The sequence below is a fragment of the Trichosurus vulpecula genome, chromosome 2, assembly GCF_011100635.1.
Source record: "Trichosurus vulpecula isolate mTriVul1 chromosome 2, mTriVul1.pri, whole genome shotgun sequence".
NCBI lineage: Eukaryota > Metazoa > Chordata > Mammalia > Diprotodontia > Phalangeridae > Trichosurus > Trichosurus vulpecula.
Genome location: NC_050574.1, coordinates 80,050,269 through 80,068,910, shown reverse-complemented (window position 1 = coordinate 80,068,910; position 18,642 = coordinate 80,050,269). Strand labels below are relative to the sequence as shown.

The 18,642-nt window shown below is 40.9% G+C and overlaps 1 protein-coding gene across 1 annotated transcript in view; it reads right to left on the bottom strand.

The window, feature by feature from the left end:
• The window catches only part of CSMD2 (CUB and Sushi multiple domains 2), an 842,922-nt gene that overhangs the window by 5,634 nt on the left and 818,646 nt on the right, over positions 1 to 18,642 (bottom strand). The window contains exons 61-68 of the mRNA XM_036743760.1: positions 13,472 to 13,645; positions 13,063 to 13,136; positions 12,211 to 12,322; positions 11,617 to 11,796; positions 6,212 to 6,277; positions 3,975 to 4,136; positions 1,898 to 2,010; positions 159 to 249 (exon numbers count right to left, since the gene is read on the bottom strand). Coding sequence (XP_036599655.1) covers positions 159 to 249; positions 1,898 to 2,010; positions 3,975 to 4,136; positions 6,212 to 6,277; positions 11,617 to 11,796; positions 12,211 to 12,322; positions 13,063 to 13,136; positions 13,472 to 13,645 — 972 coding nt within the window. The remainder of the gene's footprint in view (positions 1 to 158; positions 250 to 1,897; positions 2,011 to 3,974; positions 4,137 to 6,211; positions 6,278 to 11,616; positions 11,797 to 12,210; positions 12,323 to 13,062; positions 13,137 to 13,471; positions 13,646 to 18,642) is intronic.

The following is an 18,642-nucleotide window of genomic DNA, read 5'->3' as shown; positions in this document are numbered from 1 at the left end:
TTCTCCTGTCACCCACAGCATGCATTGCAAGCTTAGTTAGTGGGATTTGGGGATAAATGTGGCTCTTATGAGAATGAGACATCGACACAGGTATATACAATTTTGTCTTTTCTGATTTATGTTCAAGTGTGGTCATATATTCCTTAAATAAACTTTACCAATTCTCTGAAGGCCAAAATGCCCGAAGTCTTGGCCTCGGACAAAGCCCTGGTACACAAAGGTGCCGCCTCCTGAAGACTCTGAAGAGACCTACAACATTGAAGAGGTGAAAGTAGGAGGGGGAATAGGGAAGGGAAGGAGGTGGAAGAGGGAGGATAAAGAGAAAAACCAATGGTCAGGAATTCCCACTTATTCACTCACACAAACACAAATCTACACATTCATATTCAGACATTCTTAAAATTTAAATTAATTTACAAATATACACAGATGCACAGACACCGGCACAGATTTATGCAGACACACAGATACAAATATGAGAACAGAGACACAGGAAATGGCAAACCATTCCATTATCTCTACCAAGAAAACCCCAAATGGGGTCATGAAGGGTTGGACATGACTGAAAAACAACTGAATGACATAGTTAAACTCACACAGATATACACATTCATAGCTACAGGGTCCACTTTCCCCCAGATGTACACATACATGGACATCCTCCTCAAACATACATTCATACAGGTGTGGTGGTAAAATGAAATGATTCCCTTATTCTCACAGTCATGTCCAATTCTCCTTCCCCTTACAGCTGGAGAGATTGGGTGAGTCTGGTTTTATCCCATTGTCCCACTCCATCATGAACCTTCACAAAAGGCCAGCACAAAGGAAAGGTGGCTAGAAATGCTGATGCCCTGAGATGTCAGGGAGCAGAGGGAGAGGGGGGCTGTGCTACCCTTGTTGGTTTCTCTGAGCTACCTGCCAGGATCAGTGTCCTCACTTCCTGTTTGTGGCTTCGGACAACTCTAACTCCTCTGCCTACAGGATCCCTTTGGTCTTGTCCCTGTACAGCAGCACTCAATTAATCTTCAGGTATTAACTTTCCAGAACTGTACAGAAAGACCTGTACATAAGCTATATGCCCTAACGGGACCATCTTCTGGACCACACCTGAAGGCCAAGCCATGCCTATGTAGCAATACGAACTGTTCCCTTCCTCTTCCCTTTCCTCTGCCCCAGGTTCAAGCTGTTGGGGTGTGGCACAGAATGTTGTGCTTCACTGTGTCTCTGGGAGAACTTAAGACTGAGGTCTGAAGCCTCAAAAGGGAGGGTTTAATGACTGAACAAGAACTGTTTTTTAGAGACCTTGTATAATAGGACTGTGCCTACAGGTACACTGTTCCACTACCACATTTCTTTAGCCACACAGACCATCCTGCCTTTTAATTTCTCCATATTAAATAACATACAAAGCATGCTACCGTATTTTTTGTTCTGAGTCCAGCAAAGATTTACTAAACCCTTCCCAGAGTTAGGCAGCAGAATGGTGAAATGACTTACTGAGGACTCTTCCCAGTAAGACTCATGCTGGAAAGAAGACCTTTGGCTTCTACAGACTGGGAATCAGTGGGGTTTGCAATGATTGAGAGATGGAAGGGATCTTATGGGTCCTCGGGTCCAACTCTCTCATTTTACAGATGAGGAAATTGAGTACCAGAGAGAAGTGACTTGCCTAGGGTCACAAAGACCCTAGGTCTGTGAGATCGAAAGTCAGATCTTCATGTATCGTAGTCCAGAGGTCTATCGCCATTATCATGCTGGCTCTTGCAGGTTCTCTTCTTCTTTCTCCAAGGAGAAAGTCCAGGGAATCCCAAACATTAGTGGAGAAGATGTAATTAGGCAAAAGAAAGAAGAAAGCTGAGTGAAAGGAAGGTAGAAAAGATGTTACTAGACTTACGTGACCATCTAAGGCCCAATTGTCATCCTTGAACTGGCTCACTGAGACATCCTTAGGGCTCATTATGTGATAAACCTGGAGGAGAAGATGAAAATCTTCTTTCTTGTAAATACCTGAAAAAGGAAAGACACGTCTGAAGGATTTTGAAGGATTTCAAAATCTGTGTATATGTATGTGTGAGTACAGTCTTGTATGTATGATGGTGTAAGCGTGTTTATGTATACATAAAGATGTATGTTTGTGTTTAAGTCAATGAAGATGAATGTGACTTGACTGTGAGCACTTGTTTGTAGGCATAGATACATGATGTACATGGTTCAGACAAACTGGACTTCTTTGCTGATCAGGTGCAGCATGCCATCTCTTACCTCTGCCCTTTTGCCCTCACTGTCCTCATGCCTGGAATGTAGCCTCTTCTCATAGAATCCATCACTTCCTTCAAGAAGTGGCTCCAGCACCACCTTCTGCATGAAACCTTTGCTTATCCCTCCACTTGCTGGGGCCCTCCTCACCAGGATACCTTGTACTTGTGTATTTCTTCTTTTTATTTTACATATGACTAAAATGTACTTGCTGTCTACCCCATCTGAACACAACACTCCCTGTGAGCAGAGGTTGTTTCATTCTTCGTATTTATATCCCAAAACAATGCCTGGCATAGCATGAGAACTGCATGAATGGGTGCTAATCGATCCATTATGTAACTGTGGCTGTATATGTGATGATCCATGAAGATGCAGATGTGTGTGTGTGTGTGTTATTATAGTTTTACAAGTGTGGCAGTACTGTTGTATACGATTGGGTATTGCTTAAGGTGGCAAGCGTTGATATATGTGTGCATGCATATATGTGACTATTCTTGGGGGTGACAGGAATAGATATATGAGAGAATATATAAATATGATCATTAATATGAATGTTCATATGCACAGATATAGAATTCAAATATCTATATATGGAATTCAATATCATGGCTATTAGAAACAGATAATGAGTACAAATGAAGAAAAGACACAAATCATTTCTATTTGCAAGGTCTACTATATGGAAAGTTTGTCTTGCAAATGAGCCTTGCTGAGATTAACATCAGGTTACATATGTATTTCCTAAACCCATATTAAAGGCAGTCCATCCTACCAGGGGACTTGGTCTTCTGTCTTAAAATGCAGCATTCAACTTTCACTGTCTAGCTCCCTCCAACAATCTTTCAAACCCACGCCTCTGGACTTTGGAAAGACACTCCCAATAGAAGACTAGAACCAGAATGGGCATCTAGTCATGGATATCATGTGCTGTTGGTTAGTGGTAAAAGCTAAAGGAATGTTTTGATCTGCTCATGGTCCCCAAAAGTACTAAGGTGAGGGAAGGAAGTAAAGATCTCTTGCTCTTAACACTGGTAAGTTCTTTGAAAGAAAAACAGGGAGTATTTAGAAAAAGGGGGTTAGCAGGAAATAGATCTATTCTGCCTGTGGGTATAAAAAAAACCTTTTCTTGAAAACTACAATGAGGCCAAAAACCCCATAATTTCCACATCCAGATTGGCATATATGTGATATGATTATTTTTTTTTCTGTTCTGGGCTAGGGAGCCCTGAATACTGGCATCCACATATATATGTCTCAGACACAAAGAGACAGACAAATTCACGAAGACACATAAATGCACACACAAAACCCCTTGACACTCTTCTTGCTGACTGACATACACACTTATAAAAACAGAGACACATGCAACATACACACACATATACACAGAACTACTGACATATTCACAAGCAGATATATATGTGTGTGTGTATGTATATATATATATATATATACATATACACACCCTTTCCTCACTGACAAACACTTATCCAAATAAACAGCATGTTCACCACGTTCAGAAAAGCAAACATTAGGGCTGAAGCTGAGCTCTTCCTGATGGGAATACTTGTATATCAGTCTAATGTAACACCATGTGAATCATTACTGAGACCAAGACAAACACCTTTTTGGTGCCTGACTCTGAAACCCTAATTATACATTCATTCCCCAACACCCACCCCCAACCCCTAACGAAGCTGCCTCCTCCTTACCTGACATGTGTAGCTCAACCCTATCTTGATCTATGAGGGTGGCATTGACCTTGCCCGTGGCTGGCTGGAAGCCCATCACTCTCAGTATGGCCGGATGCCTTTTCCCCTTGTACTCATAGGACCCTTTCCACAGGGAGTTCTTGGCAAACACATCTCCTGGAACTAAAGGTGTCAGTAAAGAGGAGAGGAGTTTGTACAGTGCAGAGAACAGATGGGGGCTCAGCTATGCCTCCCCCATATAGCCAGAAAACACTGGTTTGGGACTTTTTTATTGTGGGGCAAACAGCTGGGCTCCCAGGTCTGGGTACATCATGGGGGCAACAGGAAGAGGTCCTTCATTCTTTTAAAGCACTTGGAGCTCAGTGGGGAGAGACAAAAAGATGGTATTAATATTGTCATTTTAACATGATTGATGTGAATGCTTTTTGAAATAGAAAAAGAGGTGCTGTTGTGGATGTCACTGGTTTTATGTTTCAGGTAAATTATGTTCATCATAATAGGGAAACCTTCCTGGAAAAATGCTATGGCAGGGATCTCATAACAATAACATTATTCATACCCACACAGCACTTTGTGCATTTATTGTCAGAGCTGAGTGATTTAAAAATAGATGAGTGATTTTAAAAGCACTTAGAATTGCCAACTTCTCAACGGCTAGCCCAAACAGAATAGAATGCTAACAGTATATGGAGGAAGTGGAAGGGAACAGAAGTTAGGAAGAGGATCATATGAACACAGAATTTAGACTTGAAAGGGCTTTAGAGATAAATTAATCCTAGTCCCTCATTTTATTGAAAAGGAAACAGGTTCAAAGAATGACTTGCTCAAAGAAATACAAGGAGTAAAAATGGTAGAGCTAGGATTTGAACCCAGATTAGGATGTCTAGTTCTCTTTGCTTGTTACCCATAGTCTGTGAATATATGTATAGACACCTGAAGTTATAGGTTATATTGCTGATTTCTTTCTTGTACTGTGGTTGCAGTTATGATTATTATTATTTATTTCCATTGTGATTCATATTTCCATAGTGTAACTACTGTCCATAATACCTAACTTGGTAGAGATACATAGGCAGTTTTCTCTCTCCTCCTCTCATTTCCTATAGCACTTACTGCCTGTAGCTTGTGTAATCTTCCTTGTGTATCATTCAGAGCAGTCACTCCTTTACTGAAAACCTTCAGTGACTCCCCATTTCCTACAGAATAAATTCCATACATTTCTAAAATCTATCTCCAACATAACTCTCCAGTCGGATTTCATTCGACTTCCCTCCATATATGTCATGCTCCACCTGAATCAGACAATTCTAATCCTTTTTCTTATCCAGTCCTCTCTAGTCTCCCTGCCTTTGTACATGGTATTCATTCCTAGCCACTTTCAACTGTACCCATTCCTTCCTCTCCTCCTTCGAGGTCCAATGTGGATGCCACCTCCTCCAGGAAGCTTTCCATGAAATCAATAGCTGCAAGTGACCTTTCTGGCCTCAAATTTCTCACAGCAGGACCTCTCCTTTACCCTTATCACATTCTGTCTTATATTAAATTTCTCTGTGTCTCTTGTGTTATATGTGGGAATATTTTATACCTCATATCAGATTGTAAGCTTTTTGAGAGCAGAGACTGCCTATTTCATTTTCATATCAATGCCTAACATAGGACTGAGTATACTATGGGCTTAACAATGTTGTTAAACTGAATCTTAAAACAGTATCTCTGGGTGTCAGCTTACTAGGCTTATGTGGTAACACCTTCTTTAGCTTGGTCTATTTGTTAGTTTCAGATAATGAGATTCATAAACACTTTTGATCAGCTCATACGCAATTGTCCAACTATGATGTTATTTTTCACAGGTTAAGCACAGTCTAGACAGAGGAGGAGATACCAAATGGACTCAAAAGTGGTGGGGAGGAGTTTGTTGGGATGAGATTCCCCAAAGGAAAGTTAAGGACAAGGCCTTAAGCTCTGAGACAGATGAATGACCCAATTCCCAAATCCCAATTCCATCTACATCTAGAAGACTTCATGGGTATAGAATTTGGATTGGAATGAAAACAACTCAGCATCCTGTCCTCTCCAGCTCCTTCTTGGTTAGCTAGTTAGTTTGGTTTGGATGGATCTTAGTTTCACACTAAAAATTCTCTATAAAGTTTGTATCGCCTACCACAGTGATTTGCAATTAATAGGTAATAATTTTTTGAATTGGATTTGATATAGCTATGGTTTTAGGTGATACATACCTGAAGCTTTGGTAATAGGAGGCTCCCGGGGAGTGCTGATGGGTCTTCCACTGGGCCGAACCTCCGCTGAACAAAAAAATCAGTACAGAATCATCACTGGACTTTGGTTATCCTGTGCTTTCTCCAGACAAAGAACATTACCATCACACATAGGAATATTCCACAAACACCCTCAGTTCTCAATTAACATGTTAGACCTCCAGTATCCAAGAATTTCTCCTCCAATCCTTCTTTGGCTTATTTAATATTTTCAGTCTATGCTACTTCTCAGCGTATATGATCTCTAATTTACTGTTCAAAGTAAGAAAATTTTGTTCATCTTAAAATGACTATTTTTCCAGTTTGAAGGTGAAGGTGGGCTTCTTTATTCAAGTCTATGCAAGAAAGGTAGTACAAAAGTTATTCCCATTTTCAAAATCAGGAAATGGAAACTAAGAGAGACAACACAACTTCTTTGTAACTTACGATAACATAAGCCAGTGAGTACTTCTTCAGGAAGTTGAACCCAGCTTTCCCAAATGTAAATCCAGCATTCTTTCTACTTCACCATCCCTTTCCATGAGTATATAAAGGTTTATACTCTTCTCTGTCAGCCTTCTTCTGCCCAGACTGAGAAGGCCTCATAGAAATATTAGGGAAACATGCTCCATTGACAGAAAAGCTATATATCTCTCCTTGTGCCTCTTAGAGGGAATATTACAGCAGCAAGAATGGGTGTGACTCCTCCCAAACATATTACATGCCCAGAATCTTTTTGATTTTGCCTGGACTCTAGAAATGACCAAATTTCTATCACAAATACTGTCTTTTACAGGAAGATTTTACAGGAACAGAAATCTTCCAAATCTGTTCCAGTCTGGTGCTGTAAGCAAAAACTGTCTCCCTGAAAATCTTTTGGGAGACAAGAAATAGTGATTGGCCTCAGATGATTTCAGGGTAGTGCTATACAGAGATGAGAGTCTCAAAGTCGATAAAGTAGACTTTGGCTGAGATCATAGGATTTGAAACTAGAAGAGACCTTAGAGATCATTTAGTCCCATACCTCATTTGACAGATAATGGAACTGAGGCCCAGAGAGGAGAATGACTTACTGAAAGTCATATCAATAGCAAAGGTGGATATTTATTCCAAGTTCCCTGACTCCAAACCTTTCCACTATACCAAAGAAAGAATGTAGTGGCCTCTATGTCAAAAAGACTATACCTGACCAGCCACTGTAAGTTAGGAAGAAGGATGTGAAGAATTAGATTCAGATTGGTAGCAAAAAACCCAGCCCTCACTTTTGGTGAATGCCTAAGGATTGACTGACCAATAAAGCAAGCAAGCATTTATTAAGTATATACTACATCCTAGACACTGTGTAGGGTGTTAGAATTACAAGTAAAAAAAATGAAACAATTCCTACTCACAAGAAATGTATGTTCTAATGACTGAGACAACCTGTACATACATAAATATAGACAGCATAAGGTGAATAAAAACAAATATATTCAAAGTAGTTAAATACAAAATACTTTGGGTAGAAAAAACTGTAAGTGAGGTAAATCAGGAAAGGCTTCATACAGAAGATGGTACCCGAGCTTCATCTTAAAGAAAGAAATTCAAAGAGTTGGGAATGGGGGGATACAAGGTACTGGAGATGGCCAGTGTAAGGAACAGACACAGGAAATGGAGTGTTGTATGTGAGGAAAAGAGAAAAGGTCAATTTTGTTGGATGCCAGGGTAGGGAAAAGTTGGTTGGTTGGTTGTTATCCTTTGTTCTCAAAGAGGACCAAAATGACATCACTGTGTTAAGAGTCAAGTTACAGTGCATCTAACTGTGGCTGATCAGATCAATATGAGCTCGGAATGTTCTACCACAGGTTGGGCACAAAAAGTCCATGTGAACATTTGAGGTGGATTCTCTCTGATGAGAACATGCCATGCTGGGAAGTTTTTGTACATTTTTTTTGTATTTCAACCACAGGGTGGGATCTCCACCTGCCATGGTAATCAGGCCAGGGTTGGGTAAGCAGACAATTTTTAGGGCACCTTTTCTAGTTCTTTCCTCACGCTAGGAGGTGAGCAGCACAATCCTTAAAAGGCTGTTCAGATACTCAGGGGGCTGCCGAATCCCACTGCAGCTTCCAGTGAGAAGACAACCCTATGGCCCGGGCATCCTACGTGCAGTGTTGTGACTACAACTCCCAGTGTATCCGCACCTGCTGCCCTGTCACTTGTCTGTTGCCACAGGACTTTTAGATAGGTAAAAATGGTAAAATGGTATGAATGATGTCTTTTGATTTGTATGTAAATTCAATTTAAGTGAGGCAGAGTTGTACGAAGTCATTGGCCTCACTCTCTCCTCCAGAGTCATCAGAGTCCAGTGGCAGGACAGAATCAAGATGACTGGTGATGGCTTGATATGCAGTGGATGACTTTGGCATCTTCAATGTCTAACCAAGCTCTAAGCATTCCCCAGTGCCTGTTTCAGCTGCTGTCGTGGGTGCTGGAACAATTTGTTCTCATCTGCCCATTCCACCAGGGGAAGTCTTCACATGCTTGGAGTAGACACCATCCTAACTCACCAACGGGTTTGAGGCCCCTTGGTTACCTTCAACTTGTTTCAGCCTGTCTGCTGAAAAGCTTTACTGGGGTGTGGCTGCTGTGCATGCTACAGCTGCTTGAAGCCACAGGTGAGAGTTAGGTAGATCAAGGGGGCACCAAAGGTGGAAAGCAGCCCTGAAAAGGGTGCAGCAGCCTTCACACCAGAGGTACTAGTTTTCCTTGAACACACCCTACACCCCAAGGTGGAGTAATTTCCAATGAGACTGGAAAGATGGGTTGGGGTCAGAGTTTATATCTTATCCTATGGGCAATATTAAGCCCTTGAACATGTTGAGTAGAGAAGTTACATAATCTTATAATCTGCACTTAAGGAAAAACCTTTTGGCTGCAATGCATAGGATGAACTAGAGTGAGAAGACGCTTTAGGCAAGGGGACCAATTAAGAGACTGTTCCAATAATCTAGGCATGTGATTATGAGAGCCTAAACTAAGCCGGTAGACATGTGAGTAAAAAGGAGTCAGGTGGAAGAGATGATGTGGAGGTAGAACTGGTAAGACTTGCCAACAGAGTGGATAAGTAGAATAAGTTCAGGAGAGTGAGGGGCTGAAGTTAATGCCAACGTTACAAACTTGGGAGCTTGGAAGGATAGTAGTGCCTTTGTTAGAAATATGAGAGTCTGGAAGAGGGGAGAGCTTGGGGGTAAAAATAATGAATTCTGTTTTGGATATGTTGAGTTTGAGATGTCTCTAGGACATCCAGTTAGCAGTCACGTAGATAACTGGTTATGCATTACTGAAGCTCAGGGGATATACTTGGGCTAGACATATAAATTTGTTAATTTGTAAATTTCATCTGTATAGACATAACAGTTAAATTTATCAAAGCTGATGACAATACCAAGCCATGAAGATGAAAACACCCTCAATTATGGAGGCATGATGTGATGAACTAGCAAAGAAAACCAAGAAAGGGGTGGGGTGGAGTCAGGCAGGTGGGAAAAGAATAGGAGAAAAGTGCCATGAAAACCTAGAGAAGATAGTATATCATGAAGGAGAGGGTGGGCAGCAGTATGAAATGAAGCAGAGAGGTAGAGAAGGATAATGACTGAGAAAAGACTATTAAATTTGACAATTAAGAGATCATTAGTACCACTTCTAGGGCTGAACCCGAAAGAGATCACACAAATGGGAAAAGAACTTACATGTACAAAAATATTTATAGCAGCTCTTTTTGTGGTGGCCAAGAACTGGGAATTGAAGGGATATCCAACAACTGGGGAATGGCTGAATAAGTTGTGGTATATGAATATAATGGAATACTATTGGGCTATAAGAAATGATGAGCATGCAGACTTCAGAAAAAACCTGGAAAGACTTATATGAACTGATGCTCAGTGAGGGGAGCAGAACCAGGAGAACATTATACAGTTACATTGTGTGAAGACTAACTTTGATAGACTTGGATCTTCTCAGCAATGCAATGTTCTAAGACAACTCCAAAAGGCTCATGACAGAAAATGCTATCCACATTCAAAGAAAGAATTACAGAGTCTGAATGCAGATCAAAGCATACTATTTGCTCTCTCTTTTTTGTTTTGTTTCTTCTTTCTTATGGTTCATTCCATTGGTTATAATTCTTCTTTACAGCATGACTAATGTGAAAATATGCTTAATGTGAATGTAAATGTAGAGTCTATATCTATCATGCCATCTTGGGGAGGGGAGAAGGGGAGAAAATTTGGAACTCAAAAGCTTGTGGAATTTAATGTTGTAAACTAAAAATAAATTTTTTTTTGAAAAAAGAGAGATTAGTAGCTTTGGAGAGAACAGTTTCAGTTGAACAGTAAGTTTGGAAGCAAGACTGCAAAGGGTTGAAGAGTGAGAGGAGAGGAAGCAGAGACAGTGAGTACAGATAGCTTTTTAAAGGAGTTTGGCAGAGAAAGGGAGAAGAGATAGGGCATCATATCATAAGAGGATGGAGGGTCTAGTGAAGGTTTTATAAGAATGGGGGGGAGGGGAGGGAAGTGGAGAAAATTGAAAACCCATGGAAGTGAATGTTGAAAATTAAAAATAAATAAATTTGTAAAAAAGAAAAACAAATGAAAAAAAAGAATGAGGGATATCCAGGAAAAGTTTCTGTTCAGCTTGGAATGTTTCCCTGATGTAAAGAGAGAATGCGCTTGAAAATGCTTTTCCCAGGTCCAGGACTCTGGACCCTCACAATGCAAACCAACCTGGGGAATTACGCTGAATTTACTTCAATTGTAACCATTCACAAAGCTACGCAACACACTTCCCAATTTGTCTACAACTCTCTGCAGGACTCCCTTGGTCCCAAGGCAGAGCTGGTAAAAATACCCTTATGTTCCCTCTCTTGAAGCTTCAGGCCTGATGAATTTGAAGCTACCATGATCTGGATTGCTGGGTAAGTGAAAGTAATGGAAGCCCTCAGAGAATTTCCAATGTGTCTTTTAGCTAACAAACTTCAGCTATTCCCCACCCCAAACCCACCTCCACCCACAACCTCTGCAGTCCCTGAAGTGATTCTTATGCTGGCTTAAGGAATAAAGATTGAATCTGTGTTCCTGCTACTTGCCCTATCTGCTGCTGACATGACTCAAAGTTAAAGGGATTGTGGAGGGATAAAAGCAGTTACAGAGGGACTCATATAATGCACCATTTAGAATGCATCTTAGATTCTTATTTCTTATACCTTATTTCCAAATTTCTGACTTCCAAAGGGTAGAAAAATTCTGGGAATGAAAATTTCCTTAAGCCTCCTTGTCTACACTCATACATACTCCTCCCCACACACATACTCCTGGCAGCAGTAGATCATTGGGCATATGTAGGCTCACCCAGGCAGATAGGTGGTTTCCCTGTCCAGCTGCCATCAGCTTTGCAGGTACGGTGTTCAGAGCCGCCTTTGAGAGAGAAACCCGACTGGCAGGAGTAGATCAGTGTGTAGCCCATGGAGGGCAAATCCAGAGCACCCACATTGGCATGGGTGGGTGTCTCTGGCTGCTTACAGTGATGTGCTAGAAGACAGGAAAGAAATTATAAGGACCTTCACCTGATAAAGTCCTTGGAGGTTACTTCATCCCTTTCTTCGCTCTAAGGTTTCTCCTTCCCAGAAAAGTAGGAATTTTTCTGCATGTTAAATTTCTCCAGGAAGGTAATCCCATCTCTTCTCTTGGACATCTGCCTTGGTGATAAATGGCCTTTGCTTACTCCAAGGCAAAGGAGTGCTAACATGGGTATTTGTAGGGTGGTCTAAGACCTTTATACCATGAACACTCTTACTAAGGGGAAAAGAAGTAGTTGTGGTTTCATTTCCTAAATCTTTTCTTAAAAGACCCAAACTTCCTGTAGCTAATATCCCACCATGTCATAGGTAAGTTCTCCCTGCTGAGTAATCAAAATTTCTTGTGATGTAGTTTAAGGCTACTTACGGACACAGTCTGGTGGGGTTCCACTCCACGTAAGGTTGGGGAGGCAGGTTCTAGTAGTAGAGCCTTGCAACAAGTAGCCTTTTTGACAACGGTAAAGCACTAGACTTCCAACCTGGGATAAGAACCAAGTACCTCATTAGCAACCTCCAATAGGCCTTCCCCTCTCACGTTCCTTACTCCCTTCTTTTGAACCCTCCACCATCCTTCAAGTACCTGATCACCAACATCATCCTTCCATCTGTTCCATCATCTCTCTCCATCTATACTACGCCCTCATCACTAACTTTCTCTATATAACACCTATCACCCTCCATTTGTTCCCATTATCATCAGTTTTATCTATCTCTCATCATCATATTCCATCTGTTCTTTCTTCACCAACTTGCTAACTATGCCCCATTGTCAGCCTTCTCTCTATCCCATCACTGTCACCACCATTATCTTCCATCTATTGTATCACGATCCTGCCTTTTCCAGATCAACTTTCCAACTCTTTTCCCATTATTATCCTCACTATAACCTCCGTCATTACCCTCAATCTGCCCTCCCTTATCAAACTTTCATTTATCACCCATCTTCAACTCTTCATTTGGATTCCCCATCACCATCCCTCACCTCTTCCACCATTATCCCCATCCATTCAGTTTCTTCGCCTTATTACCCAATGTGGCTTCTCAGTGGTCTAAAAACTGCTCTCTCTACCCTTCTCCGGTAATTTCCCCCAACTCCTAGAGTTCCATCCAATCCTTGTTGTTGTCCCTAAACATCTTTGTTTGGTCTTCCACTCTTGGTGGTGGCAGATGGAATATGGGGAAGGAGTTGATCGATTTAGTGCTGAGTTTTTACAGTTACCTGGTAGCCTTGGGAGTTGTTCTGCAACCCAAACTGAGGCACTCCAGGGTCTGCACACATGGTAAGAGCCGGATCTGCGTTATAAAAATACAGAAACAATCCACATGAAGAACTTGGGAAGATTTCCTCTCCCCACTTGGCAAAATAGCTATTTCAAAGAAATATGTAGAGTTATTGACTTCCTCACCTTTTTGACTTCTCCCTGTTGATTCTATATTTCCACTTTAGCTATGCCTTTCTTCAGAGAGATCAAAGGAAAACTATTTCTCTAAATATCAAGGTCCAGAAATGGTCAAGTGAAACCCTTGCTTAGGGTTTCATACCACATCTGTGAGATAACTTTGTCTAAAACTTAGACTTGCTATTTTTCAGAGCAGTATGGTTGCCTGGTGCTAGAACATCCTCTTACCTATGCAACTGGGCTGGGTCCCACTCCATGTTCCATCCGATTGACAGAACCTTCTTGATGAGCCCACAAGCACTAGAGGAGGTGGGCAAGAATATGAAACAGATGACCTGTAAGAGAATCCCCGGTCCTCTCTCCTCCCATAGGGTGGGATGCCAGGATCTCCACAGAACACAGCTAAGGAACCAAAGAGAGACAAGAATATCACAGTTACTCTGTAGAAGCTAGGTAGCTCAGTAGATAGAGCACTGGGCCAGGGGTCAAGAAGACTTAAGTTCAAATCTGTAATCAGACACTTATTAGCTGCGTGACTCTGAGCATGTCAAATAACCTCTGATTGCTTTAATCCACTATAGAAGGAAATAGCAAGCCATTCCAGTATCTTTGTCATGAAAACCCCATGGACAGTACTGGTGTGTTATAGTCCATGGGGTCAAAAAGAGTCAGACATGACTGAATTGCTTAACAACAATATGTCTCCAGAATCCAGATAGCTATTCTAATAGCCTCATGCTAATTTTCTTGTAGACTGGCTCTATACCTCACCATTGTGACTGGTCTGGGAAGCAACATTACACATGTGATCATCTCTAATGATGCTCATTTTTTCAGCCAGTTACTACCTGATTAATTCCCTATTAATGTCCTGCCATAGAAGACCAACAGACAACTTGGCTTTACATGTTTCTTTCCTTCCCAGAACTTAATTTCATAATGTATTTTTTATTTTTTAAAATTTATTTTTTGTTTTCAACTTTCATCTCCACAAGATTTTGAGTTACAAATTTTCTCCCCATTTCTACTCTCCCTTCCACCCCAATATGGCATGTATTCTGATTGCCCCTTTCCCCAGTCTGCCCTCCCTTCTATCACCCTCCATTCCCTTTCCCCTTACTTTCTTGTAGGGCAAGATAGATTTCTATACCCCACTGCCTGTATATCTTATTTCTCAGTTGCATGTAAAAACAATTTTTTAACATTTGTTTTTAGAACTTTGAGTTCTAAATTCCCTCCCTTCTTCCCTCCCCACCCACCCTCCTTGAGAAGGCATGCAGTACAATATAGGTTACACATGTATCATTATGCAAAACACTTCCATAATAGACATGTTATGAAAGACTAACTATATTTCCCTCCATCCTATCCTGTCCCACTTTGTTCACTTTTCTCCTTGGACAATGTCCCTTTTCAAAAGTGTTTGCTTTTGACCACCTCTTCCCCGAATCTGCCCTCCCTTCTATCATCCCCCCTCTTATCTCCTTCCCCCTACTTTCTTGTAGGGTAAGATACCCAATTGAGTGTGTATGTTATTCCCTCCTTAAGCCAAATCCTATGAAAGCAAGGTTCACTCAGTGCCTTTCAGCTTTTTTCTTGCCACTTTTATGTGAGATAATTTTCCCTATTCTGTCTCTCCCTTTCTCTTTCTCCCAAAGCATTCTTCTCTCACCCCTTAATTTTATTTCTTTAGATAGCATCCCTTCATATTCAACTCACCCTGTGCTCTCTGTGTATCTATCTATCTATCTATATCTATATGTGTATGTATACATACAGGTATACATATATACATATATACGTATATATACATATACACATATACATATATGTATATTCCTTTCAACAACTCTAATACTAAGAAAAGTCTCATGAGTAACAAATATCATCTTTCTAGGTAGGAATGTAAACAGTTCAACTTTAGTACGTCCCTTGTGATTTCTCTTTCCTGTTTACCTTTTCATGCTTCTCTTGATTCTTGTATTTAAAAGTCAAATTTTCTATTTAGCTTTGGTCTTTTCATTAAGAATGCTTGAAAGTCCTCTATTTCATTGAAAATCCATATTTTGTCCTGAAGTATTATACTCAGTTTTGCTGGGTTGGTGATTCTTGGTTTTAATCCTAGCTCCTTTGACCTCCCTTAATGTAGAAGCTGCTAGATCTTGTGTTATCCTGATTGTGTTTCCACAATACTTGAATTGTTTCTTTCTGGCTGCTTGCAATATTTTCTCCTTGACCTGAGAACTCTGGAATTTGGCTACAATTTGGCTCCTGGGAGTTTTTTTGCGGGGGGGAATCTTTTCCCAGAGGTAATTGGTGGATTCTTTCAATTTCTATTTTACCCTCTGCCTCCAGAATATCAGGGCAGTTTTCCTTGATAATTTCTTGAAAGATGATATCTATGCTCCTTTTTGATCATGGTTTTCAGGTAGTCCAATAATTTTTAAATTATCTCTCCTGGATCTATTCTCCAGGTGGGTGGTTTTTCCAATGAGATATTTCACATTGTCTTCCATTTTTTTCATTTTTTTTCTTCTGTTTTATAGTTTCTTGATTTCTTATAAAGTCACTAGCTTCCACTTGCTCCAGTCTAATTTTTAAGGTATTATTTTCCTCAGTGATCTTTTGGATCTCCTCTTCCATTTGGCTAATTCTGCCTTTTAAGGCATTCTTCTCCTTATTGGCTTTTTGGACCTCTTTTACCATTTGGGTTAGCCTATTTTTTAAGGTGTTATTTTCTTCAGTATTTTTTTGGAGGGTCTCCTTTAGCAAGCTGTTGACTCATTTTTCATGATTTTCTTGCACCACTTTCATCTCCTCCCAATTTTTTCTTCTAATCCTCTTACTTGATTTTCCAAATCCTTTTTTGAGCTCTTCCACAGTCTGAGACCAATTCGTATTTTTCTTGGAAGCTTTTGATGTAGGATCTTTGACTTTGTTGACTTCTTTTGGCTTTATATTTTGATCTTCTTTGTCATCAAAGTAAGATTCTATAGTATTGAGTCCTTTTATGCTGCCTGCTCATTTTCCCAGCCAATTATTTGACTTCTGAGCTCTTTGTTAGAGTATGACTGCTTCCAGAGTGGAGAGTGCTCTGTCCCAAGCTTCAGGGGTTTGTGCTGCTATTTTCAGAGCTATTTCTATTCTGAGGTTGTATGATACTCCTTTCCTGGCCTCTGCTCTGGTCTGTGAGTGCAAGCACTCATTTCTGCCACATAACTACCAGGGGGACTCCCTCTCTACAGCCACCACAAGCTCTGCCATACCAGCACTGCTCCTCCCCAAGGGACCGCCAACCAGGACTGCAACCCAGATCCAAGCAGGGCAAAGCAAGAGAATCCTGCTTCAGTGCCAGCAAAGAGATCCCTGCACTCCTGCTCTGATCAGCCACTCAATTCCCCCCACAGTGTGTGGGCCTGGAGCTCCAGGAGCAGTTGCTGCTGCTGCCACCACCACTGTAGCCACCTCCACCACCCCAGGGGCTGCGGCCAGACCGTGCCCTTCTCTCACCCAGGTCCAGCAGTTTTCCTACTGACCTGTTACACTGTCTTTGGTGTCTGTGCTGTGAGAAGTCTGGAAACTGCCACAGCTCAGTGATTCAGGGCCCTGAGGCCTGCTCTGCCCCATCTGCTCTGGCTTGGTCTATCCTGGAGCAGCCCACACTGGGCTGAGCTCCACTCCCAACACAGTGTGGTAGGCCCTTTCCAGTGACCATCCAGGCCATCTTGGGCTAGAGACTTGTTCCACTCTGTCATTTTGTGGGTTCTATAGCTCTAGAATTTGGTTAGAGTCAATTTTTACAGGTGTTTGGGGGAGAGCTCAAGGGAGTCCCTGTTTTCATGCCGCCATCTTAGCTCTGCCCCCCTGTAGCACCCACAATGTATTTTTAACTAACAATCATAGGATATTATCTTAAGTAGGAAAGAACTTCCCTATGTCAGGGGCAGGGGAAGATATCAATCTCCCAGGATACATGGAAAGGATGATAGAAGCTACTGGCCTCCAATATGAACCTAAAAACAAAAGGCAACAAATAAAATAGGTTCCTCTGTTGAATAAAAGTAACCTATCTCTACAGTCTCTTTCAGCTCTAATATCATGTTCCAAGATCCCTTCCAGCTCTAGCATTCTATAAGAAATCAAAGAAAGAGAGTGAATCCCAAGGTGTAAAATAGGAGTTTGGTTACTAAGAACAAATTCCCTGGGAACTTGAAGAACAGTAGCAACTCTCACTTTTCAGGCTGTTCTGGTTGAATGCCCTTGTCAGTGATCAACCTAGGGATCCCTGGCCCTGACCCATGTGCCACAAAAGTGATCACGAGTTAAATCTGGCATTCAACAATATTGGGCAGTAGAACACTACAGTGTTACATACATACATTTTTTGTTTTTTGCTGTAAACACTTTTATTATTTGTGTCACAATCTTTTCATCCTTGATCAAGGTAAACCTTTCCCTCCTCCCCCTACAGCAATAAAAACAAAAGTACTTCTCACAGAAATGTTATCGTGTTATAACCAACAGCCAGGCTAATGAAAGACAAATGTATGTATGCATAGCTTTATTCAAATCATTGCTCATGTAAAAGAAAAACATGGTTTCATGCTAATTGTATAACTCATGGCTCTTGAACATTGGGGATACAGTTTATTTTAGAGCTGTGAAAATAACTGGGGAGTGAGACCTGCTGTCTTTAAACACTTCCTTATTTTTAGGTTTCATTCTCTCCCCAACACCATGCTTAACAGAGGTTTTGAGCTTAATCTCAGATAAAGCTTTACTCAAGGCAAAGATGACAAAGGCAAAGAGTAAAAAGGGCAAAAGAGAAATATTCAAAGTTTGAACCACACAAACTATCTGTTTAGAGTTAGACAAAACCAGAAACTATAGGCTAAAGGGCTGTAGGGAGATCTTCATGTCCTGCACCTAAGGAAATTCATAGCAGTGAATACTGCCACATAATTTCCCCAGGTACCCAACCATATGTGTATGTAACCGCCCTTAGAAAAGAACCACATCCTTTGTCTCTGTTCCAATTCCTTCTATAGTTCCAGATTTTAAGAGTCTTACCTGCATTGAGTTAAAGTATTTCCAGTTCACTTTTTTCCAAATAAGCATTTTAAGATGTTGACTAAGACAACTCCTCATACTGAAGTATTGGGAGTCAGGGAAGGAACAAACAACTCTGTTTACCCAATAGGTTTCAGGGGTCAGTAAACTATGGCCTGTGAGTTAATTGTGGCACACCACCTATAACTGTGAGCTAAGAATGGTTTGACTTTTTTTGTACTAAAATGTTACTTTGTTAAAAAGATTAAAAAAAAAATCTTAGCTTACAAGTCATACAAAAAGAGGCAGTGGACCAGATTTGGTTCATGGGCCATAGTATGCCAACTCCT